Source organism: Apodemus sylvaticus, chromosome 1, assembly GCF_947179515.1.
Source record: "Apodemus sylvaticus chromosome 1, mApoSyl1.1, whole genome shotgun sequence".
NCBI classification, from domain to species: domain Eukaryota; kingdom Metazoa; phylum Chordata; class Mammalia; order Rodentia; family Muridae; genus Apodemus; species Apodemus sylvaticus.
In genome coordinates, this window is record NC_067472.1 from 16655969 (window position 1) to 16680153 (window position 24185).

The following is a 24185-nucleotide window of genomic DNA, read 5'->3' on the forward strand; positions in this document are numbered from 1 at the left end:
GAAAGAGGATAGATAGATAACAAGGTGACAGTTAGGAGGAGAGTGCCTGAACCTAAGATGAGAGAGACAAGGATGCCCCAGGAGGAGGAGGAGGAGGACACTGCAGCCCAGCTGATAAACATCCTTCCATGTGCACATGGGAATGGAAGCAGGACTCAGGTGGCTGGTAGAGAGAGGTCTTGTCTGAATTCAGGACTACCCAGCACACACCTGTGCAGAGGGTGGTGACATTGAGGCCATCTGGACCTGCAGAGCCCTACCTGAGAAGAAGAGGAAGGTTGGGCAGATAACGGGATAAGAAGACAATTTTCTCCTCCCAAGTCTTTAGGTCAAGGGATAGAAAGTAGGTCTGGGTTTGCAGAGTACTTGGTTCTGGGGGAGCACCTACCTTTGAGGAGCACCGGTGGGCCTGGGCTGCTCACATGTGTCTTGGAGACTGAAGAGGGGACTTTGGCTAACCATGATTCTGGCCAGCCCTACAGAGACATCAAAAAGTTGGAAGGAAATGGATTTGGAAGCATGAAGGAGGGTGGATGTGTTGGGGAGGCAGTGGCACCTAGTGCCCAGCCTAGGACAGACAGGCTGGCTTGGAAGAGCATTTGTTTGGGAGGCTAGGTTCAGACAGAGCTCTCATCTAGCTGCTCTACAAGCTGTGTGTGCTTCCTCTTCTCCAGGATGCGACTGAGCTCCTCTGCAAAGGAGCAGGGTCCTGCCGGCACTCCGTTGTTGCTCTGCCTCAAGAGCACATAACTGTTGCCATTCATCCTTCGCAGCCGGCTGGGCAGTGCCACCAGCCCATTGGTCAGCTCAGCTGGTGGGGGTGGGGGTGGTGGAGGTGGTGGAGCTGGGGCTCCTTCCCCAGGGATGATCTGGAGGCAGCCACTCGCCAGACCTCCAGCTCCCTCTCCATCATCACCTTCATCTTCCTCTCCAGGACACTGGCCTGAGACAGTCTGCAGCTGCACAGCCGAGCCCCCTGCCCGGCCAGCCCGACCCAATGAGTATTTTCGTCTTCGACCTCGGCTGCCTCCCCGTAGACAAGCCACATAGAGGAGGGAAGATGCCAAGATGAGGCAGAGGCCACCAAGTATCGCAATGGCTACCACATAGAACAGCCTCATGTCATGTGCCAGCTGTGCCCCAGGTGTGGCAGGGGCTTGTGGAGCTGGGGCAGGGGTGGCTGGCCGAACTGTGAGGCTATAGGAAGCCAGCAGCATACGGAGGCCGTTCTCCTCGGCATAGCAGCCATAGTTGCCACTGTGCTCCAGTTGTGTGTCTGTCACCAGCAGCCCATCCACTCCCACACGGTAGCCATCCTGCCCGTCACTCAGGCTCTTGCTCCCATTGAGTAGCCACAAGGCTCGGGCCAGGTTAGACAACTGGTCACAGGGCAAGAGGACATCATCACCCCGGAGCACAGATCGCGTCTTGAGTGGTGGTGGTGGTCCTGGCGAGGATACGGGAGGAAAGATCAATACCTGCCTATCCCAGAAAGCATTGGAAACGGCAAGATAGCTGTCTAGAAGCACAGAGTCTAGAATTGGTGACACCTAAGCAAACCTGTGCGTGCCTGCTTCTCAGGATGCATATTGGCCGTGTCTTGGGCCTTTTTCCCTCTCTAGCAGCTCTTCTCCCCTGTGCTTTCAGTGCTTACCATTTACCAAAGGACTCCTAATCTTACCTTCAGCACAGCTTCCTTTCCTGGCTGTTCACCATGTGCTGGGCATCTCAATAAGGCCAAAATTTCACTCACCACCCACACCAGGTCCTTTCTTTACATTGCTATCACCAGCTGCTCAGCAGTTTGCATCAGGAGCCTGGAGGCTCCGTTGCCTCTCTCCCTCATCTTTGTGGCTACCCTCATGAGACTCTCAGACCTGTTCCTTTCTCTCCTTCCATTGCTGCCTGCCCTCTAGGGCCCTTGTTCAATCTCTTGCAACTAAAGGTGATCCTTGAAAACAAATCTAGACTGAGGAGATGGGTCAGTGAGTGTAGGTGCTAGCTGCTGAACTTGACTGCTGATTTCAGTCTCTGGATCCACATGTAGGAAGGAGAAAACACATGCTTGTGAACAGATTACGCTTTAAGAATCTGAGCACAGGAACTGGAGAGCTGGCTCAGTGATTAAGAGCAGTTGTTGCTCTTGCAGAGAACCTGAGTTTGGCTCCCAGCATTCATGGCTGGGCACAAGCATCACGACCCCAGTTCCAGGAATACAACACTCTTCTGCCTCCCACAGACACCAGGCATGCACGTGGTGCACATGCATACATGTGGGCAAAATGCACTCAAAATATTTTTTTAAAAATATAGATAAGGGAGGCCTTTAATCCAGCACTTGAGAGGCAGAGGCAAGCAGATCTCTGAATTCAAGGCCAGCCTGATCTACAGTGCTAATTCCAGGACAGCCAGGGCTACCCTGTCCAGATTTTTAAAAAAGCAAAAAAAAAAAAAAAAAAAAAAAAAAAAACTAACCCAAATCTGATCATACTACTTCTTGGTGTAAAACACTGTGAGGACCACCGCTGTGAACAGGGTCCCTGCTCACCTCACCAGCCTCTTCCTCCTGAACTCTCTGACCATGCTGACCCCTGCTTGGTGCCACTGCTCCCCTCATGCCCCCCACCTGCCTCAAGAGCTTGGACATGGCACTGCTTAGTGATGCTTCGGGCCAGGTTGATCCTGCATCTGCTGCTTGGTAGCTGAGTAACCAGAACAGTTTCCTTCCGTTGCCCATGCCTCAGGGGCTGTCCCTCATGGGGATGGTATCGGTGCTGCTCACACGGAGTGTTGTGAAAATAAACACACAGCAGTATTTAGACCAGTGCTTGGCACCTAGTGCTCAGTCCACGGCAGCTCTGACTGCTGACTTTTGTTCTTTCTACACATATTGGCTCTGCTATGTGATTTTGTTTGGAGAAAAACACATTAACCTTCTGCACCTTGTTGTAGTTGCTATAATTAGTAATCACAGTTATTTGTGCTTATATTCCCCCACTTAGGCATATACTTTAGATATGATCATAGAACCATAACTAACTCATTAACTCCCCTCATCTGTCTGTCTGTCTATCTATCTATCTATCTATCTATCTATCTATCTATCTATCTATCTATCTATCTCCGTGTGTGGTGTGGCACCAGAGAGCAAACCCAAGGCCTTTACACAGTAAGTCAAGGAGAGTAAGGAAAGTTCTCTATCAGTGAGCCTCACCCCACCTGTCTCCAAGTCTTGAGCTTATGTCATTACTTATACTTGGGAAATAAATATCCATCCAGCACTCTCCAAAACCACCCAAGCACAGCAGCTCAGAAACATCCACACACATCCATGAGTTCCACTTACCTGCATCCCTGCTACCCTCGCAGCCTCGATTTCCTCTCTCAATGTCCTGTACCAATGCTGTCCTGCAGATAGAAAATCAAAATTCATGAACACCAGGAAATGGGCATTAGGATTACCATACTACCTTACAGGCTGGTGGGCCTTCTTCCCTTCTCCCTCTATTTAAGGCACATCTACCCCATCCCTACGCCCAGCCTCTACCCTGGGACCTGTTGGCTATGGTGGTGGCCACCATGCAGGCGTGGGTGCTGGAGTCCCAGCCACAGTAGGGGTCCCGTGCCAGGATGCAGTCATAGCAGGAACGATAGCGTGAGCAGTTAGACAGAGGAAACTGGATGACTCCACTTGCAGCCCCCACGTAGAGGCTGTGCTGGAAGCAGAGAGGACAGTCAGTCAGCAACCCGAGTCTCTGCCCAGCCTCCCCAGCACCTTTTTCTGTCAACATATTGAAGCCAGACTACCTGGATCGGTGAGATAACTAGATTGTCCACAGACTGGGGCTCCCTGAACACTTGTATCTCTTCAATAATGTGCATCCCAGAACCCAGGACGACGGCCTTGTGGATCCAGCCATCAGCTGATGTGAAAAGGGCAGACGTCAGAAACCAGCAGTGTGTTATGCAATCAGTACCCAACAGGAGGCCCAATGGGAACAGCTCAGGAATCATAAGGTTAGAGATGAGGAATCAGCCACCAGCAGTGGTCCCTCAGGACATGGGGTACTCCAAGCCAGTGTGGCTTCAGAAACATCAGTAACCAAGGCCATTAGGGAACAGGGATTTGGGTCAGAAGCACCTGTGCCCAGAAAGAGCAGGTCATAGGTGGGTCCAGCAGGTGTGCGGACGTGTGTCCCCGTGAGATGTGTGTAGCGTACATTGCGCTTCAACAGCAGGGGCCGCCCACGTGTGGGCGCCACAGGCCGAGCCATCAGTGGGTGCAACTTCACAAAGTCCAGAACCAGGGATGGCAAGTCTTGGGATGAGTTGTAGCCTCGGCTGCGCAATGAATCTGTGATGCACTGGGTTGGGGGATGGGTGGTGAGACTCAGGATTCCACCACCACCTGCCTCCCTCCTATAAGGCTGAACCCCACCCCACCCCTGAGCTTGGTCCACTCAACCTAGGGTCCAGGCCTGGGTGCTCACCGAGCCAGGCCGGGGTTCAGGCACCCCACCCTCATAGCGGCCCCAGCGCCGGGCACCATCCTGGTACTCCATAAAAGGGCCTGTGAAGACAGCCTGAATTTCAGTCAGGTCATAGCGGCAGATGGCTGAGGCCTCCAGCGTCTTCCTAGGAATGAGACATAGTGGAGGATTGTATCAGTGGGCCACACTGCCCTCTGTCCCTAGGATAGCTTGACATGCCTGACCTCATTTTGTAGCCAGCCCTCCCCCTCCCCAGCTCATCAATGACATCAGTTCCTTTCCTTTCCCACCACCTCTGTGCTTACCACTGCGTTGTCAGTGTGAAGACTGCATAGAAATGTGTGTGGGATGATGTGTCCGCATCCAGGCTGCAGACCCCACGTAGTGTCTCGTACTGTGGGATGTGGCAGATGAGACGAGCCTTCAGGAAGGATGTCCACTTCTTCTGTAGGATCTTCTTCCCTCCCAGATCTCCCTGGGGAGGTAGGAACACAGGATCAGGATCAGAGGTCTAGCCTCTCCCCATCCCCTGACTGTGTCATATGCACCTTGCACACACGGGCCACTCTAGCCACACGGTGGCTGCTGCGACTCTGAGTGAAGCTGCTGGAGCCTTCCTCACGCTCCATGAAGAAATAGTAAATCTTGTCATCGTCACCCATGGCGCTGGTCTTGCTCTCCCGCACCAGCACAGAGAACACAAACTCAGCATCTGTGGGTTGAGTGTTTATTTGGGTGGGCTTATGAAGCAGGTTAAGCTCTCTCCCATAATCTCACCCTCAAGCCACACCCCCTCACAGCCACACACAACACCTCACACACACACACAAACTTCTTCCATAATACACAGGTGCAGAATGGACAGGCTCACCTGCAGACTTGAAAATGGGATGGTCAGCTGCCCAAACGAACAAACAGTGAAAAATAGACTGCCCCCGGACCCCCATCATCCTGCACCTCATTCTAACCATTGAGCCAGTGCATGGGTGCCTCTTCAGTTCTCAGAGAGTGTGGGTGGCGGCTCCGGCGGATATCAGGAATGCTCCGGAACTCATACCGTGTGGCTGTGTAGAGCCCTCCATCTAGGACGAACATCCCCACATGAAATACATGTCATGTGCAATAGGGAACATGGCATACACAAATGGCAAGTCCTAGCAACAGGATCCACATTCAGATCATAGAATCCTGTGGCTGAGGGCTGACTGCAGGAGTGTCTGCTCACCAATGATAAGGCCTGTGAAGCCACGGGCTGGGTCATAAGGACATTTCTCCTTTCCCTCCTCAAAGCTAGTAGGCAAGATGAAGGCCTCAGCATCCTGGAGAATAAGGGTCCCAATTGGTCAGTGGTCCTGAGGACAGGCAAGGGCTGCAGCTCAATGTCAGGCCAGTCTGGGGTTAGGAGTCAGGGCTAGGGGCAGGGACACTCACAATAGCTGCACAGAGGGGCTGGAAGGCGTGGGTCCCACAAGCATAGAAGTGGGTGGCATTGAGCCGCTGTAGAAATCGCACGTGGTTGAAACACTCTGTCTACAGAAAGAGAAAGGCAGTGATATAACTCGCCTGCCCAGATATAAGCCACCTCCATCAGTCTAGCTGTGTAGTCTGATTCCTGCCCTCACCTGTAGGCTATACTTCCCAAGATGGCTCTGATTACCTGACAGCATTCTTCCAGCAACTCCTGTGTCTGACTCCTGCAATCCCTTCCGCCTAATTTTCAGGCACCATCAGAGCTCAAAGATAGAGGAGCATTTCAGGAGAATGGGGGCTTGACATGAGCTCAAATGTTACTTTTGAGGGGCTGGAGAGATGGCTCAGCGGTTAAGAACATTAACTGTTCTTCCAGAGGACCCAGGATCACTTCCCAGTACCCACATTGCAGGTCACAACTGTCCGTAACTCCAAGAGGTATGAGACCCTCACACAGACCTGTGTAGGGCAAAACACTAATGCACTTATGGAAAAAAAGTTACTTCTGAGCAACGTTCCCCCTAACCCTGAAGCTCCCACAAATCCTAGCTCTCTGTTATCTCAAGCAACGTCAATCTCACATTGTCCTAAAGGAAGCTCCCATTCCCCTGGCCCACACCATCCCTCTTAAGCCTGTTTATCCAGCCTTTCCCCCCTCTGCCCCCTGCTCTGCTCCAGGAGCATCTTTGCTGCAGCCCGCTCCCTTGCCCCCACACCCAGTCCCGCTCCATGAGTCACTGTGCCACTCTACTCGGCCACTTCACTGTTCTCACCCGGTCCAGACAACCATTACCTCTTCCTCTAGCCCAGCAGCCACCTGACCCCCTCCTAACCTATGCTACTCTTCATAACAGCCGCTTACTCAATGAGTGAAAGATACTCAGAGTGTAAAATTCAAACAGACAAGGGGATCTGTTGTCAACAGCCTGTCATGTGTTCCTGTCTCCCAGGTGGCCTGAGAAGGGGCCTGTAGACACCATGTCCAAAGTGTCCCTCCAGAGACGGTCCATCTGTCAGTGCCCTCTTGTGCCCAGCCAGCCACTCTCCAAAGCACCACAGATGTAAAACAGACCATGGCATGGCCGCAGCTCACCAATGCTCCGAGCACACGGGCCCACACAGGCCCACACGCCCCTGATCTTCCCCGTCTGTTCATTCCATCCACTCCAGTCACACTGGCCCCTCCGTTCCTCGGGTGCCCTAGGCTGCTGTCCAGCTCTCTCTGATCATCCCCGTCTGTTATCCAGAGGTGGAATCTATGGAAGCCTTCTTATCTCCACTCATATGCTATCACCCGCTGTCACCTATGTCTGTTCCTTGTGTCAGCCCATTCAGCTCTAGGATGTCCCCAACTTCCTACCGTTCTTCCTGCCTCTAGACTCAGTCTATTTTAATTCACATGGCACGTGGGGTGAAACAGACATTCCTCGAGTAGCTCCATAAGGCAGAAAAAAGGCAGCTTGGGAAGAACTGTGTAGTCAGCGAGGCTGGGAAGCAGTCAATCTATCTCTCCTGGGTGACTTCTCAGAGCATTAAGGATGTCACTGTGTACTGTGGGATGGGAATGTCACCCTTTGCAAACACACTAGAGCACTTCAGTCCCTCTTTTGAAAATGAGTATCCTTCAGGACAAGGCTTTGGGAAATGTTCTCTGATACCTAACTGCTCAAAGTAGTCTGGGAAGCAGAGATGTAGCCTTCCTCGGCTGTCACGAGCAGCACATCTTAGGGCCTGTGTACACCAACTGACCTGAAACCTCTGAGTCACATGTGAGGGCCACTAAGGCATCAAACAGTATGAGTGTCATTGTCACAATAAAGTCCAAACCCTCCATTGGGCATTTATGAGACTTTGCGACCTAGGTTCACCTGTCCCACTACCTCTGTTTATTACCCACAATGCACTGAGGGAACCTCTCATAGACAATTTTAGAGGGACACACCACTGACTTGTTGAGTCAGAATTCTATGTTGGTGGACTTTGGGATGTATACTGCTTTTAGTTTGAAACAAAAATCTGATAACAGCCCAGGCTAGCCTCAGACTTGTTTGGGGCCAAGGCTTTCCTTGAATTTCTTTTTTTTTTAAAGATTTATTTATTTATTATATGTAAGTAAGTATACTGTAACTGTCTTCAGACACACCAGAAGAAGCCATCAGATCTCATTATGGATGGTTGTGAGCCACCATGTGGTTGCTGGGATTTGAACTCAGGACCTCCAGAAGAGCAGTCAGTGCCCTTAACCACTGAGCCATCTCTTCAGCCCTTTCCCTGAATTTCTAATCCTCTTACCTCTAAATCCCAACTGTGAGCATAGGCACATGCCACCATCATGTCCAGTGTGAATGTGTACTTTTTGTTTCACACACATACACATACACACACTATACATATACACATATACATACACATACATATACATATGCAAACTCCCAAGGGCTGGAATTATAGGCATCTGCCACTATAACTAGCTTAGAATATGTATTTTTGTTTTATAGCTATTAAATTTGTGGGTTTATGTGTGTACCTATGCTGAGCCATGTCGTTGCTCCAAGAATATGTATTCTTAAAAATCTCTCCAAGCTTTAACGCCAGCACTCGGGAGGCACAAGCAGGCAAATCTCTGTGAGGTGGGAGGCCAGCCTGGTCTACAGAGTGAGTTGCAGGCCAGCCAAAGATACACAGTAAGACTCTGTCTCAAAAACTCAAAAATAGATACAAAAAAACTAAAAGACTCTCTACATGGTTGTTACCTAACCAGAAATGACCCCCGAGCCCCTCATAGACACTCTGCCTTATAGCTAAAAAGGACTAATATTTGACTAATGTCTTTCCATGAACACCAGGTACTTAGGCTACAAGACCAGCAAAGTCTCGTTTTTTTCCTAACTGTGAAATGGGTATAACAATGCTTCATCAGATTATTTTAGAACTAGATCTAGTTGTCACTTATTAGCAGTTACCTACTGCTATGATTATACTTTGAGATCCCCCCTGGGAAAGGGATTAAGTTACTGTGACAGGCCAAGCTATACACCACAGATAGTCGAAGGGTTACCCTAAGACCTGCCACTCACACTACCCATTGCATTTGTGCACTTGGATGCACATCTGTCCCACTCCACCTGTGCCCCTCCAACTCTGGCACCCCTGGCTGAGGAGGAAGAAAGGAGAACTGGAGACAGGGAGAACACATACCTGGTTGTTCTTCCCTTTCTGATGACACTTGCTTTGCATTTCTGGGGAGGCCTCCCAGTGGATCTAGAGAGAGTAAAGGGACAGACTGCTATGCTGACCTCGGTAGCCACTACCTACCCAGAGAGTCAAACAGTGGTGCTCCACAATACAGGGGAACTGAAGTGGGGTGGATTTCTGAAGGAGCCCTGGGCTGCGAAGGACAGTGCTGTCCCGAGGTCAGAAGACTGGGGGCCAGGTCTCCGGATAGCTGGAGACCCTGTGGTTGGTCCAGATGCCAGGGACTGACCTCCTTATGAGTCCTATCTCCTATGTCACGGGCACTGAGAGAGAACAGGGCGCCTCGAGCCCCCACCAGCAGCCTCTCTGAAGCCTCCTCCAGCAGCAGTGTTGAATAGTTCTGGGCTTGGCCCTTGAAGTGCCGAATCTGGGAGAGCTCTAGGAACAAGAGAGGCAGTGAGCCACCTGGGGGCTACATCCTGTCCCCAACTCTGACAACCACAGTCTTTAAAGGTTGGGGTCTAACCGTCATAGGAGATGGTCAACCGTGGGGTGGCATCTAGTTCTCGGGACGGTCTCCGCAGCGAGGGTCCAGGCACTGCTGTCACTGTGAAGAAGCTGAAGAGGAGGGGCCAGAGCCTCCCCCACATCTTCCTGGGGAAGTTCAGACCAACAAGACCCCAAGGGCAGCCCAGTAGAATCACAGGAAGGGAGGGGAAGAGCAATCACTGGGTTCAAAGTCCAGGGTGTGATCACATGGAGGTCAGAGGTCATGAGGTCATGGGGATCAAGTAGTCATGGGGCCATGGAGGATCCTGGAATGGGGGGGACATGGAGCCACAGGGTTGTGTGGCCATGGAATCACAGGTAAGAAGTCAGAGGGAGGGGTGGGTCACGTGCCTTTCTGGGTCAAATGCAAATTCCTTGGAGACTGGGCATTGTGGGGTCGAAGCAGGGTTGTAGGGTACTGAAGGGGTCACCTTGCCCCCAACCTCAGGGCAAGTTCCAGTTCTCAGTCTGTTCTCTGAAGGAGGAAAAAACACAAACCAAAACAATAAATAAATAATCCCTCCAAAATGGAAACCCTTTGATCTGTGTCTGGGCCTAAGAGGGACAGTACCACCCAGACTTGAGGTGGCACTGCAAGTCAAAGACTGGACATCCACAGAACTCCCACAGAAGGAAAGACTCACAGCGTTCTGCCCAGCTCCGCTCTGGTGCAGAAGGTTGTGGCAAAGTTTCTGTCTTCTTTAAGACCATAGACTAGCTTTAAGCTATACCAGGGTAACAGCTCTCTTCCAGTCAAGAGACTGCTTGGGCCCCAGTTGGTAGAGAGGCCTGATCCTCTAGCAGTGCTGACTGCGGGGGAGCCTTCTGCTGGAAGGCCTGGGCAGTCAGTTAATGGGCCTTTGTTAATTTTGTTCTGTTTTCCCTTTGTTTTTTTTTCTTTCCCTTGGCCTAAGAGCTCCCTCTGGAATTTCTCTTTAATTAGACACTTCTCTCTGGCATTTCTCTCTAAGGGGTACACATCTCTGCCTTGCCCGTGCGAGTCCATACTGCACCCTCTGGCTGGGCATCTACGCGAGTCCCTGCCTGCTAGACCTACCTGCTGGCAGGAAGCACAGGCATGAGGGGCTTGGGGGTGAGGTGCAGTTTGGGTTCCTGTGCTGCACAGGTGTAATTTCTGTGCAGGAGACTGCGGTGTGAAAGACCAGTTAAGATTTAAGCATTAGCCAAGCGGTGGTGGCACACGCCTTTAATCCCAGCACTTGGAAGGCAGATGCAGGCAGATTTCTGAGTTCTAGGCCAGCCAGGTCTACAAAGTGAGTTCCAGGACAGCCAGGGCTACACAGAGAAACCCTGTCTCGTAAAAAACAAAAAACAAACAAACAAAAAAAAAAAGATTTAAGCATTATATGGAGACAGTGAACTAACTACAGGATCCTGAAACTTGTGGCCACCATTTGTGGCACATTTTAAAGACTAGTCCACACCCGAGGTGGAAGCGATTGATAGGCCTCCCTCTTATCTCCAGGGGACTTCTGAAGATTTCCTAGGCTGGGCGAGGTGTGGAGGATGTCTAATCCTCCCAGTGTCATCAGACAGCCATAGGCAGGGTCAGAGGGTGTTGCTGGCCTCTCCTTTTCCTTCTCGGTCAAATATTAACCATTTGGCTGTAAAGAGAGGGGAGGGATCTGGAGCTGGTCGGGGAACAGCAAGCATTTGGAGGGTTTGTTCAAGAGGTAAAGGTTAGCACTGTCACAAGAGGGAGAGAGAGTCTCTGAGCCACAGAAAGGGCATCAAATTCTTGTTTTGAGGGCTGGGGCAGCCGGAGGTGCCAGGCTCACTGTGAAAGCACACCTGTTTACATGCTGGGCCTCCTGTTTGTTCAGCACCGAAGGGGGAGTCCTGTGGCCAGGGAAGTCTGTTCAGGGTGAGGCAGGAAGAACACATCCTAGGTCAGAGGAACCTCAGTGTGAAGTGAATGGTATGTGTGTGCATTTATTGTGAGTCATGTGGGTCTCCAAGACTGTGACACACTTGCAGACAGTGTAGGGCCGAGAACACATGCATTTATAGGAGTCATGTGTACATACATACACACACACACACACACACACACACACAGAGGGAAGGAGAGGGAGAGGGAGAGAGGGTAAGAGGGGAGAGGGAGAGAGCACACAGGGCCAAGGCCACATAAGGTTGTGTTTCCCTGTTATCCATTCAGTGAATCATAAACCCTCAGAGGTGAACAAGCAGGGCTAGACAGCTGCCTTCCTATTCAACAGGAGGGTCTTGTTCAAAAAACATTTGTATAGAGGCATTCACACAAAATTGTTGATAGTGGGCCAGGCATAGTGCACACATGTGTTCTGAGTCCTCAAACGCAATTACATCCAGGCAGAGACAAGTACTCATAAAGAAAGCACATCAAGGGGTCTGACTGGCTGCAGGCTTAGCAGCTGACAGTGTCTGCTGGGGTGAGCGGCACAGCAGAATCCTGTGGCCTTTCCTGAAAGTCCTGGTCCTCCCAAGGCCAGTTCTCTCTCTCTCTCTGCCTCTCCATGCCCCCCCCCCCCGCCCGTGTGTGTGTGTGTGTGTGTGTGTGTGTGTGTGTGTGTGTGTGTTGGGGGGGGGGGCGGCGGCAGATTCTGACCTGGGGTGAGTGACTGTAAAGGAGAATGGCTAACTAACCCAGGGGGGAGGAGATCCTCGAATTTAGCAAATAGAAGGTGAAATGCTATCTTAGCAGCCCTCTTTCCCCCACAGATTGCATTTCTAGATCTGGAGAACTGGGCTAAAGCTTTCAGCCCCACTTAACCTGTTGGGAGGGCCGGGTTAATGGCCAGGGGGTGGAGCATGCCACCCCTCCCCCCAGTACTAAGCGGGTTCAAGGTCTCCAATTCACGCCCCACACTTCACTCCAAGTTTGGGTTCCTTCCCAGGTCTTGCCCGCTGAACTCTGATCATCTTCTGTTAGATCCTAGGGTGGAGACAACTGGGGAGGGGAGGATCTCCCCCCACAAAGATCAATAGGCTCTCAACCTTCATCCCTGATGTCCATCTGCCTGGGTTTAGCGGTATTTGCCTCTGTCCAGCAGGATGGAGGTCTCTCCAGGTTTGAGGGCGTCTTTCCCTCGTCGTCCCCTCCCTCCACCATCCTGGACAGTCCACGGTTCTTTCCTTTGATCAGATCTAACCTCAGTATCTACTGCTGCGTCTCGAGGACAAGCTCTCCTTCGATCCCGCCGGACGCCAGGAGACATGACCCAGATCCAGGGGAACACTGTTCTCCACGCGGGTCCCTGCCACGCTGGGGTCCCCGACTCCGAGAAGGCCGGTCTGCGCCCTGCGCGACCCGAGGCCTGGCCCGCGCCCCTCTCGAACCTTTTATGCGGGATTGGGGGTCTCGGTGGTGAAAAAGGCCTGGCCTAGCTTGGAGGGTGGAATGGACGTGGACCAGGCTTTGCCCGGCTGCAGCCCCCGGCCCCGCCACCGCCCGCACTCCCCGCCTCCCTCACCTTTGCGCTGGGATCCGGGCCCATAGAGACAGCAACGTGCGGCTCCGCGGCCCCACGGCACCAGCTGCGGGAGGAAGGGGCCGCGGCTAGCCGGAGCGAGGCGGGGTGGAGGCGGAGCCGGGGGTGGGGCGGGGGCCGGAGGCGGGCCGGAGGCGGGGGGCGGGGAAGGGTGCCTGCCCTCCTTTGCGCCCCCAACCACGCACAATAGACCCGATTTGTGGGAGATGCTCGAGGCCCACGGCTCCTGGCGTCCCCTTTCTTCCAGGCTCAGTCGGTCTTGGTATCGCCCGCCCCCTGGTGGGGGGGGGGGGCTCACCACCGCGTGCGCCCTAAAACAGGCTGGTCCTGCGGGTCTGCTCTGGTCCTAAGACCCCTCCCATTTACCTACTGCAGGGACGCGTAAACCTCCGGTCCCAGAGTCTTGTACTCTGCTCTCTAACCTGCACCTCACTTCTTGCAAAACATGTTTACCATGCCCTCCTGCCTTTGGTCTATAGAGCGGGTGTGCTGATGGGGACGACAGTATCAGATTTCTGCGTGGCTCTTGGTTCCCAGTCCAAGGTGTGATTCCTCACTCCCCGCTCGCTACAGGCATTCAGCTTGAGGTCGGAGCCAGTGAGATGGGGGCCTGGAGAAAGGACAGCACACAGAGAATGCTCTTTATGCACAAAGTAAGCCGTGCGCCTACGAATGGATCCCATGTGCCTACGAATGGATCACTCAACAAATCTTAGTCCAAAGCCGGGCTCACCTTAGGGATTGCGTTTCTCATTTTCCATCTTCATCTTATCTCCAAACTTTCAGTTCCTAGGCAGCCAAATGGTCTGTGCTTGCCGGTTCAGCCTCCTTAGCCTCCTTCCCTAACTCCTTTAGGATGGTTTTCCCTGAAAACTCGGGCTCTCCTCCTTTCCCAGCGCTATTAGAGCGAATCTAGGATTTGGGTTGGGGCTCAAGGTAGGACACTTTGGTTTCATCCCCAGCACCACAGAAAAGTAAAAACAAAAGCAACAGTGAACTCAGCTTTAAATCCTAGTGAAACCTGACCTCTCTGACCTCTCTCCACCTTTCAAAAAAAAAAAAAAATCCATGACAATAATAACGGGCAAAGTGGACCAAAAATAAGAGTCTAAGAAGCAGACTCTTGCACCGTGCCTAGGGGTTTGAGTCGGCTTCTAGTGGCGTATGAAACTGACGGGAGCCTGGGAAGAAACTTCTTTCCTCTTCCAGGATTCCCCAAAGCTCATACAGTTTGGCACTCGATCTCATACACTCTCAGAGTTTGGACTGTGTGTGTGTGGCTGCAGACTGCTAGACAGAAGGGCCCAGATCACACTTCCACCCCCCTGTTAGAATGTCTCCTGGCACTCTGCAAGCAGGATAGTGTGTGGTGCGGCGGGGGAGACTGGGAGAAATGCTTACATTAAAAAGTGCACACACTTTAAACGTTTATTACAATTATTTTGTACGAAAGGGAGTCTGCTTTCTTTCCAGCACATGGGGCCTAGGTTTCAAACTCAGAGGTTGTTAGACTTGGTTGGCAGACACCCTGGTCCTGCCAGATCGTCTCACCTACCCACGCCAAGCACACACTTTCTAGATTGCTCTGGTTCCCTTCTTTCTCTGTGCCCCCCATCCCATTCTGAGGAAGCAGTAGTTTCATTTTATAGCTGGGAGAACAGGTTCTAAGCAGCTTGTAACTTGCCTTGAACTCTGATGAATTTATGGAGGACAGGCTTGGAGAAGTCTAAGAAGGGTGGGCCAGGCAAGCCTGGGGAAAATGACTAGAATAGACAGGCTTGTCTGGTGGGAGGAGAAGGGGCATACAAAAGGTTGGCGGGTTTGATCTGACAGGACGGCGCGGGTGGGGGCTTCTCGGTGGAAGACAGTGGACAGAGGGGGAGAGAAGTTAGCTAATGACTTGGAAAAACATCGGAAGAGCTGAGAGCCTCAGTACAGATTGAATCAAGATGTGGCAAAAGGACATGTAGGCTTCGTGAGACATGGATTGGAAGGAAGCGGGCGGGGGACTGCCAGCCCTGGTACCTGGCATTGTGGAGAAACTGCAGGGACCACTAGGCTAAGAAGCCTGGCTCGCCAAGTCAGCACTTGCTGTGCTGACTGTACTTCCCTCAGGAGGAAGCAAGTAGGCCAGTGTGGCAGGTTCTGCAGCTCACTGACCTGGAGGGAGCGGAGGAAGCCTTCAGTAATGTGGAACATGCAGACAGAGTCCTGAGCGAATGCATATTATTTGACATGCACATGGTGTGTTGAGGACCTCAGTACCTCAGATGCCCTTGGGTGGCCTGAGCCCTCACTTGGTCCTGCGCAGATGTTGGGAGCTTGTGCAAGTACAATAGTGTGCGCAACTAGGAATAATTGACCAGTGTGTGCAAAATCTAGCAACTGTAGCTTCCTCCTCCTGTGTGGCTGTAATCTGAGTTTGCTCGCCAATTGACGGCCTGCGGAGATGAGCTTACTCCCCTCTGTGCATGGAAAATCAATCCAGTTGTTGGCGCCTGGAGTGCTGCTCCATCAGCGTGAGCACAGCCCACCTACCCCAGCTCTTCCGTAGGAGTGTGTACATCCTTTCTTAGCTTTCTCTACCCAAGTCAGGTTTCCAGGTCCAAGGCTTGCTTAACCACAGCACTGGGTTTCTTTTAAAATAAGTAAAATGTGTGACTTTGAAGCCAAGTCCTAGGATGGCACTTGTGAAAGTGCCAGGGGCATTCATATCAGTACTGCTGGTAAGACAGATTCAGTACCCAATCCATTCCTGTTCTTTTCCCACGTCATGTCAGCATCCCACCTTTCTAGAGGAAACTCCCTAAACACACAGCTCTTACTCATTGCAACAAACTGATAAAAGGAAAATTCCTTACAGTGAAAGAGATAAGACTTGAAGCCAAAACAAATAAGCTAGCACTAATTTAAACAGGTCTGGTGGGGCACACCTGCCTGATCTCAGCTGTGGAGGCAGGAGGATCAGTTCAAGGTCATCCTCAGCTATATAATAATTTCATGACCAGCCTGGGCTTTAAGATCTTATCAAAAAAGTAAAACAAAACAAAACAAAATTAAAAGCAATTAGTTCTAATAGAGTAGTAACTTTCTGCCCTTGGAGACAAAGCAGATCATTTGTTAAGTGGGGCGTTACCTATCCTGGCTTGGCTCTAGGGTTGGCACACAAAACTTACATTGTGTTGGTGACCCAGGAAGAGGACGGACCTCAGAGGTCCCTGAGGCAGGAGAACCCTGCCCTAGTCAAGATGTCCTGTTTCTTGTTCACTGTGGTGGCCTTTGCCACCTCTGGTTGCCCAGCACTAGCCTTATGGAGAGTGTGATCTTTTGGCCACATGGTACTTCCGCAGTAGTGGCTGACACCTGTCCAACAATGCTGTAGTCTGACTGTGCCCCAGAAGCCTGTTTTGCCTGTTAAGTTTTCCAGAATCCTAGCAACTTGTCATGGAGTTAGATCCAAAGCTGGACCTTCTGGTTTGCCTTCTCCTGATTCCAGCCCTGGTTAGCCAGAAGGGAGTATAGTGTCAGGACATGTCTGCAGATATAGGGAAGCCATCCACACTCCTGGTGGTTAAAACGATCTGTCTCATGCTGTAGCTCAGGATGGCCTCAAATTTGTGATCCTTCTGCTTCCCATGTGCTGGGATCATAGGTATGAGTTATCACACCAAGCCACCATGCTTGGTTTATTTAACATATTTTTGGCAGCAGGCACAGGGAAGCATCCAGAGTTCCCAGAGTCAGAAGGAACAGAAGTAAGCACACCCACAGGTGCCTGCTTCTGGTCAATTTTCTTTTAAAAATTAACTTAATATTTTATGCGTGTGGGTGTTTTTGCCTGTAACGGCTAGAAAAGGGCACAGGAGCCTTTGGGACTAGAGTTACAGTTGTTAGCCATCACGTGGGTCCTGGGAATTGAACCCAGAGCCTCTGGAAGAACAACCATATTAACTTAAACTACCTTCTCCAGCTTCATTCAATTTCTTTTTAAAAAATTACTATTTGAGACAGGTTTCTCCATGTAGCCCTGGCTGTCCCTGGAACTGGTGTCCTTGAACTCAGAGCTCCATGAGTGCTGGGATAAAGGTGATCACCACGCCCAGCCTCAACCTTGTCCCCTTCACGCCAGGCATTGTGCTGAGTGACTGCCATGTATGTGAATCCTCACAAAACATGAGATAGAGTTACTCAACAGATAGAAGAAATTCAGATGCCAACAAAGTTCAAATGGCCAGTATGGCGAATCTTGAGCCAAGCCTAGGTCATTTCCTTCAACACAGTGACTAGCCCTAGAGTTTGTGCCCATGCCTGCTTCTCCCTGTGCTGTCAGCATCCATCTTTCCAGCCTAGTCTGCCCTAAAGGAGAAATATCAGCTGCAGCACTATGGCCCTGGCAACCATGCCTAAGCCCACTGAAGGCCTCAGTTTCTCCTATGAGGTGTCAGCCTTTGCACCGCTGGCATGCCAGGTCACAGGCGGCTCTGAGCCCTCCTGCGCTGTTTAGCACCATCTATTTTGATTATTCTAGAATTTTAGAGACAAACCGGGATAAGGGTATTTCTTCCTCTCCACTGTTTCCCCGGATAAGCAGGTAAGATCATGACTCTGCGTTGCTCACCACCAAACCCTAACATGTAGGTAGGCAAGAGTGGCCAAACGGTTCTGTAGAATGAGCTAAGGAGATTATTAAATTCCTGACTGTAAAGTATATAGCAAATTACTTGGGTTATGTAAACATGAACTGTGGCTTTGTTTCCCACTGATTGAAAAAAGGCATCAAGTTAAAAACAAGTTTAAAACAGGGTATTTCAGATACTCAACCACTTCTACTACTCAATCAAATGTTGCCAGACACGTTTAAGCTGAGAAAAAAGTTTTAATAACACATACACATACATTCAGAAGACTTTAAACAAGACAGTATAAAATTTTAAAGGAAAAGAAAAACACATTGCATTTACTGCCTAAGAGCTAGTAGATTAACTGGCTGAAAAGAATGCCCCAGGGAAACTGAGGCACAGAGCAGGTGCGCCTGTACCATAGAGTAGGCATACCCATGAGATCGAATTGTGCTGACTGACTCACACACCCACCACCTGTACCTGATCCTTGCCTCCTGAGAGACAAGCCAAGCTCTCCAACTCAGCTGCTTGTCAATGAGTCAGTTTTTAAATTTAAAAATACTCCTGGTTTCAAGACTCCACACATTATTACTGTCCCCACCAACTTTATCTATTCTGATTGGGGGGATAGGGGAATAAAAAACAAAAACAAAACAAAACAAAACAAACAAACCCCAAATGCCTCAACTGAGCCTGGGTGGTAACTATCTTATCTATCATTACTGGGGATATATATATATATATGTATTTCATTTTTCTTTTTCTTTCTTTTTTTTTTTTTTTTTGAAGTCAAAAGCAAGCTACTACTTGCATTTAAAAAAAAAAGCCAACCTTCTGAAAGGTGACAAAGGCACCGTTGCCATCAGGACATAGACAAAACAATGCACAACACTGGCTTCAGTGCTACACAGGTGATTTTGTGCACAGAAAGCCTCTTCACTTAACATGTATTACAGAACTGTATTTTCAGATAACAAGGAAAGCAGGTCAGAAAAGGCAAACAGTTACACACAAAAGCATAAACACAAGTACTTTAATTTTCAGCTTGCAGTAAGGGTAAAAAGTTTGACATTACACATCCAGAAAATTAGACAAGGATTATTTTTGGCACAGTAATATTGCCAAACACACCACCACTCAGTGCAAGCTTTGTTTGCCAAGTCCCAAATATGGCCTGACAGTCTCTGTGCAATGAGCATTTCCTCCCTCTCCACCATCCCATTTTCTGGGCAACAACAGGCAGAGGGAGACAACGCATAGGGACTCAGAAGGAGATGGAAAATACTTGATTTGGGAGAAGAACCATGAGCTACTTGTGCTAAAATAGAACCACAACATTTCCACAAGAACCCGAATGTAAATACTGACTGGACTATGACCCGGAGACTGCAGACTGCTACCAGAGTCACAAATACAGAGGCCTCAACTGATGTCTGGCCATGTATTTTAAAGGGACAGAAAAAGTATTTTTCTCTAATGGAGAAAGACAATTGAAAATAGAGATTTTATTCTTATTGGAACTGCTAAATAAGAATGTATCAAAGTGGTTTTAAATTTGATGGGTGGTTATTGGTTGAAACTGCAATATAAAAGGATCACTTAAAAACCTGAATAACCCACTTGTCCCCGTCAATGTACACAATAGAAAATATTTACACACTGTAATTACAAGCAATATAAGCAGATTTTTATACTTTGAGATTTTGTACACTTTACACAATGCAAAATGAGAAAATATGAACACTTATAAAATTACACACAAATAATGTATCTACAAGGTATTAAATTACAGAGTGAAAGCCCCACTGTTGGGCAGATAGATGCCGGAGTTTCAAGCTTCAATCAAATATAACTCTTTGTATCTATCTCTTTAACCACAGTGGCATTTGTAACAATACCCTTGAGAGGTAGCATCAAGACAATATTCTTACCAGGAAACTCAACACAGAATAAAACTTTTGTTGGTCTGACTCTTGGAGCCTCGATCAGCCTCAATTCTTGAAAATGTGATTTGTGTAGTCTTCCCTATAAAATCTCTAACCGCCCAATGCTTGACATGAGCTCTAAAGCTGCTAATGCTATTTTAAACGATGAATTGAAGATACAATGGTTTTTATTCCTAAGCCTCAGTTTAGAGGTAGAAAGTTAGCTCTCAGAACTGATTTTCTCCTCTCAAACCATAAGACTGAGCCCAGTTCCCTTTTCCACCACCCCGACCAGGACCCACACAGACATGAGCATGCTCAGGAGGGAGCACACCACTCCAGCCAATGTTCAAAGAAAAAGCAGGTGGCAGCCTTTGTAGAAGGCGAACCCTCCTCAACTGCATGGGTCAGCAGGCACAGCAATACCAAAGCTTTCAAAGGGCTCAAGGCTCAATCCAGCACGTGCACCTCTGCCAACCCTCGACCATCTCAACTACAGGATGGCTTTCCAGTGTTTAAAGAATTTAGAGCAGCTGTGGTTTTCAAGTGCAACAACTTCAAGATACAAACCCAAGTGTGCACTCACGTGCACATGTGCACGTACATGTGTACACACACACACACACACACACACACACACACCAAAATAAACACCATCAAGGCCTCTGCTAAATTATATACTTGTGGAAACAAGGATTTTGGAAACTTCCAGATTTTTAAGCCTTTTTACAGAGATTTCTGTAATATAGCTACCAATGGCCAGAATTCTAGCTGAGCTGAGATTTTGTGATTAAACCAGTATTTAAAAATATATGCATTACAAGAAACCCTAAACAAACTGCCTATGAATGTTCTGGCATTTTAAAAACAGTCACTACATTGTAGCTTAATCTCCTCCTCTAAGGGCAGTCTGATAACATACCAGATGTCTGTTCCTTGATTTTAAATATATTTAAAAATCTCAGATTTAAAATCTTGACTACTAAAGGATATATATGGGCTGAAACTGCCTATGGTTTATGGGGTTATAAAAGAGACCAACACTTCTAATTACAGGGCTCTATTCTAAGCCTTCCCTTTGCACCCTAAAATAACCAGAAGGGAAATGAAAACCAGTTGGACTTAGGCCTTCATTTCAATGTCCAACTCAAGCTGGTCCATACTTTTCTTCCTTATTTTCTGTGATGGTCCAAGTGTTATGAAGCCACCTTACAAGATAACTGCTGAAAACTTAGCAAGGAGAGGCAGGCTGCATCTGCAGCTGCCAGCTGCTTCTCCCCTCCCTCCGTTCCTCGGCCCCTGGCTTTCCTCTACAGTCAGCTGCAGAGGGCATTTCCTATCTGCTTCAGAAACGGGAAAGTCTTCATCACCAGCCTCTCAGCACACATGCAAGTGGCCCACAGCGCGCGCCTCAGCATCTGGGATCCCACAGCAATCCTCTTGGAAAGGCCCTTCTCCGTTTGTAGATTTGCTGTTGTAACTTCTGTTAGGAATCTGGTACCCAGAAGTCATGAAGCTGCCCCTTAGAGAAGAGGTTAAAAAAAAAAAAGAAAAAAGAAAAAAGAAAAAAGGAAATATTTAATCATATTATAAATTAATCCTTCTAAAACTATTAATCATTGGACAGAAGGCCTTGATAATGAAAGTTAATAAAACTATTATATATACACATCTCTGAAAACAAATCTTTTTTCTTTTTGGGACAGGGTCTTACTATGTAGCTCTAGCTGACCTTGAACTCACAGATACCTGCCTGCATCTGCCTTTCAAGTGCTGGGACTAAAAGCACGAAACAACCATATGCAGTTGAAAATTTCTTCTAATTTTATAACCTTTACATTTTATGATCTAGCAGCAAAAATGCATAATACAAACATTTTTCTCATGGGCACACCCACAGAGGGATGTATTTAAGGAAATTAATGTGTTAAACTGATTAATATTAAGTTTTGCTATTAATGTCACAGTATCACAGCAAATTAGCCTTAAAAGATTTGAGGGAACTGGCTAGATGAATCAGTAATTAAGAGGACCTGAATTTAATTCCCAGCACTAAATGACAGCGAACAAATGTCTATAACTCTAATCCTGAGATCTGACATACTATTCCGGTCACCAAGGTTACTGGGCATAGAAGTGGTACATAAAACACTCATACATGCAAAACATAAAATACTCATACATGCAAAATAAAATATTTAATTAACAACAAAAAGTCCCACACTGCGCACAGGGAGCTTGAGGCCATATTCAAGCTCAGCTGATAGAAGTCTTCCTAGCATGCACAGGGTCCTGGGTTTGATCCTAAGTTCAGATGAACAAGGGTGGTGATGCATACCTCTAATGCTAGCCGCAGAGGAAGAGGTAACACTGGGTGCAAGTACACCTGCTACAGCTACTACAGACCACACTGTAAGCACACAAACACCACTGAAATGCGGTAAAATACAGGATTCTACCAAACAATATGCTCAAGATGCTTTCCTTTGAAAATATACTCACGAAAACTTGAATATAGCTGGGCAGTGGTGGCGCACACCTTTAATCCCAGTACTTGGGAGGCAGAGATAGGTGGATTTCTGAGTTTGAGGCCAGCTTAGTCTACAGAGTGAGTTCCAGGACAGCCAAGACTACACAGAGAAACCCTGTCTTGAAAAGACAAAAGAAACAAACAAAAAACAAAAAAGTGAAAAAAAAAAAAAAAAAAAAACCCAAAAACCTTGAATATAAATGTCCATGGAGATATTCTTAATGGTCAAAAAGAAGAAACAACTCATGCTCATTTTGTAAGTGGATAAATTAAATGCTATATATATGTCATTTAGCAATAGAAAGGATATACATATTACAACATGGATTTACCATTGTCAGATGAAAGAAGCTGATCATGAAAGCCCACATACTTCATTCATGTGTAGGAAATATCTACAGAGGAAAATCTCCACAGAAAACATATAGGATCTTAAAGGGAGCAAAGAGAAGCCTGGAGGTGGTGGAGCAACGGGAAGGGACTGCAGAAAAGTGTGTCAAAGTGCGCACTGTGCCCATGATCTTCACAACTGTTAGAAGTACTCATGAGCTAGCCTCCTGCACTTAATTCACCGTGACTTTTACATGGGGGCAAGCCATTTCTAAAAATAATGGACAGGAAAAAAAACAAACTCTAAAATTCAGACACAAATCATACATCATGCAGGAGTTTCATAATAAATAAAATTTAAATGAAATGACACCTGAGTAGGCCGACAGTTCTGGATTATTTCCTGCCATTTTCCATGTATCCTGGCAACCAAGTCTTTGACCTTAAAAATAACAAAAAGAGAGAGATATCAGATCAAAGTTTCCTCACTTACAATCAGTTCAGCATAACAGAAAGCGCTCACAGTCACTACAATGGAGATGCACACTGTGCACCTAGCACTTAGAAAGTCTGCTCAAAGTCAAAGGGCATTCTGAGCTGCTGGGAGATCTGCTTCAACAAAACAAAACAGTCACAACAAAATTAAATACACCCCCCCCAACACATATCTCATAGCTATCACAGGCCTGTACCCAACAATTCTAATTTTTTTCTGTCAAAAAAAAAAAAAAAAAAAAAAAAAAAAAAAAAAGCTACCCATCTTTTGGGGACGCTTTTAAATGATAATGTATTTTCTTTTATTACCATAATTAATTTTTTTATAATCTAAAATGTGAAATGATTATGACTTAATTGCTTATTTGCTTTTAGAGACAGGGTGTCTCAATATAACCATGGCTATTCTGTAACTACCTATGTAGACCAGGCTGGCCTAAATCTCAAGAGATCCACGTGCCCCTGCCTCCTGAGTGCCAGGATTAAAGATTTGAGCCATCACGCCCATCCTTAATTTTCTTTTATTTTGTGTATGTGTGTTTTACCCCCACGCACATGTGTTCACTGGTCACTGAGCTTAAGATCCCTGGGATCTGGAGTTATCACATACAGATCCTTGTGAACTGCTATGTCAGCGCTAGAAATCTAATCCAGATCCTCTGGAAGGTCAGTCAGTTCTCTTAAGAGTAAGCCACCTCTCCGGCCCTTAATTTCCTTTTTATAAATTATTTTATGAGATAGGGTTGCTCTATGTAGCCTTAGTTAATAACTGATCCCTTTACAGATGGTTGTGAGCCACCATGTGGTTGCTGGGAATGGAACTCAGAATCTCAGGAAGAACAGTCAGTGCTCTTAATTTAACTGCTGAGCCCAGTTAACATTAAATTTAAAGCAATTTTTTGCCTCTGCCTCCTGAGTGCAGGGGTTACAGCAATGCACCACCATGCCTGATTTCCTGTTACTGAAGATGGTCCTGAGAATCACAACTCTGCCTTCAAAGACCTTTCTCCTTTCCCTGTAGCTGGCTGCTTGACTCCTTATTACCTCCACTGGTCAAGCACTGGCAAGGCAGGCATGCTCTACCACAC

At 48.2% G+C, this 24185-nt stretch overlaps 2 protein-coding genes across 5 annotated transcripts in view; both read right to left on the bottom strand.

Annotated features, from left to right (window-relative positions):
* Positions 1–72: 72 nt before the first annotated feature.
* Positions 73–13233, bottom strand: Sema4g (semaphorin 4G). 2 transcript variants are annotated; one of them, XR_007978301.1, is made up of 16 exons: positions 13178–13233; positions 9682–10179; positions 9445–9593; positions 9159–9221; positions 5922–6020; positions 5716–5809; positions 5459–5572; positions 5039–5202; positions 4796–4965; positions 4491–4635; positions 4142–4364; positions 3808–3923; positions 3556–3716; positions 3347–3408; positions 385–1447; positions 73–256 (listed from the first exon to the last, which is right to left on the bottom strand). XR_007978301.1 is itself a non-coding variant. In XM_052185042.1 (15 exons), exons 2-15 carry the CDS (start codon positions 9803–9805, stop codon positions 618–620), a joined length of 2514 nt encoding a protein of 837 aa, XP_052041002.1. In that variant the 5' UTR covers positions 9806–10179; positions 13178–13233; the 3' UTR covers positions 73–617. The 2 variants fall into 2 exon arrangements, 1 of the variants encoding a protein (XP_052041002.1); XM_052185042.1 differs by having other exon boundaries at positions 73–1447.
* A 7899-nt stretch (positions 13234–21132) lies between these two features.
* Positions 21133–24185, bottom strand: part of Slf2 (SMC5-SMC6 complex localization factor 2) — a 51550-nt gene continuing 48497 nt past the window's right edge. For all 3 annotated transcript variants that reach the window (XM_052185104.1, XM_052185113.1, XM_052185124.1), the window contains 2 exons: positions 22976–23044; positions 21133–21264 (listed from right to left, as the gene is read on the bottom strand). In XM_052185104.1, coding sequence (XP_052041064.1) covers positions 21229–21264; positions 22976–23044 — 105 coding nt within the window. In that variant the 3' untranslated portion in view covers positions 21133–21228. The remainder of the gene's footprint in view (positions 21265–22975; positions 23045–24185) is intronic.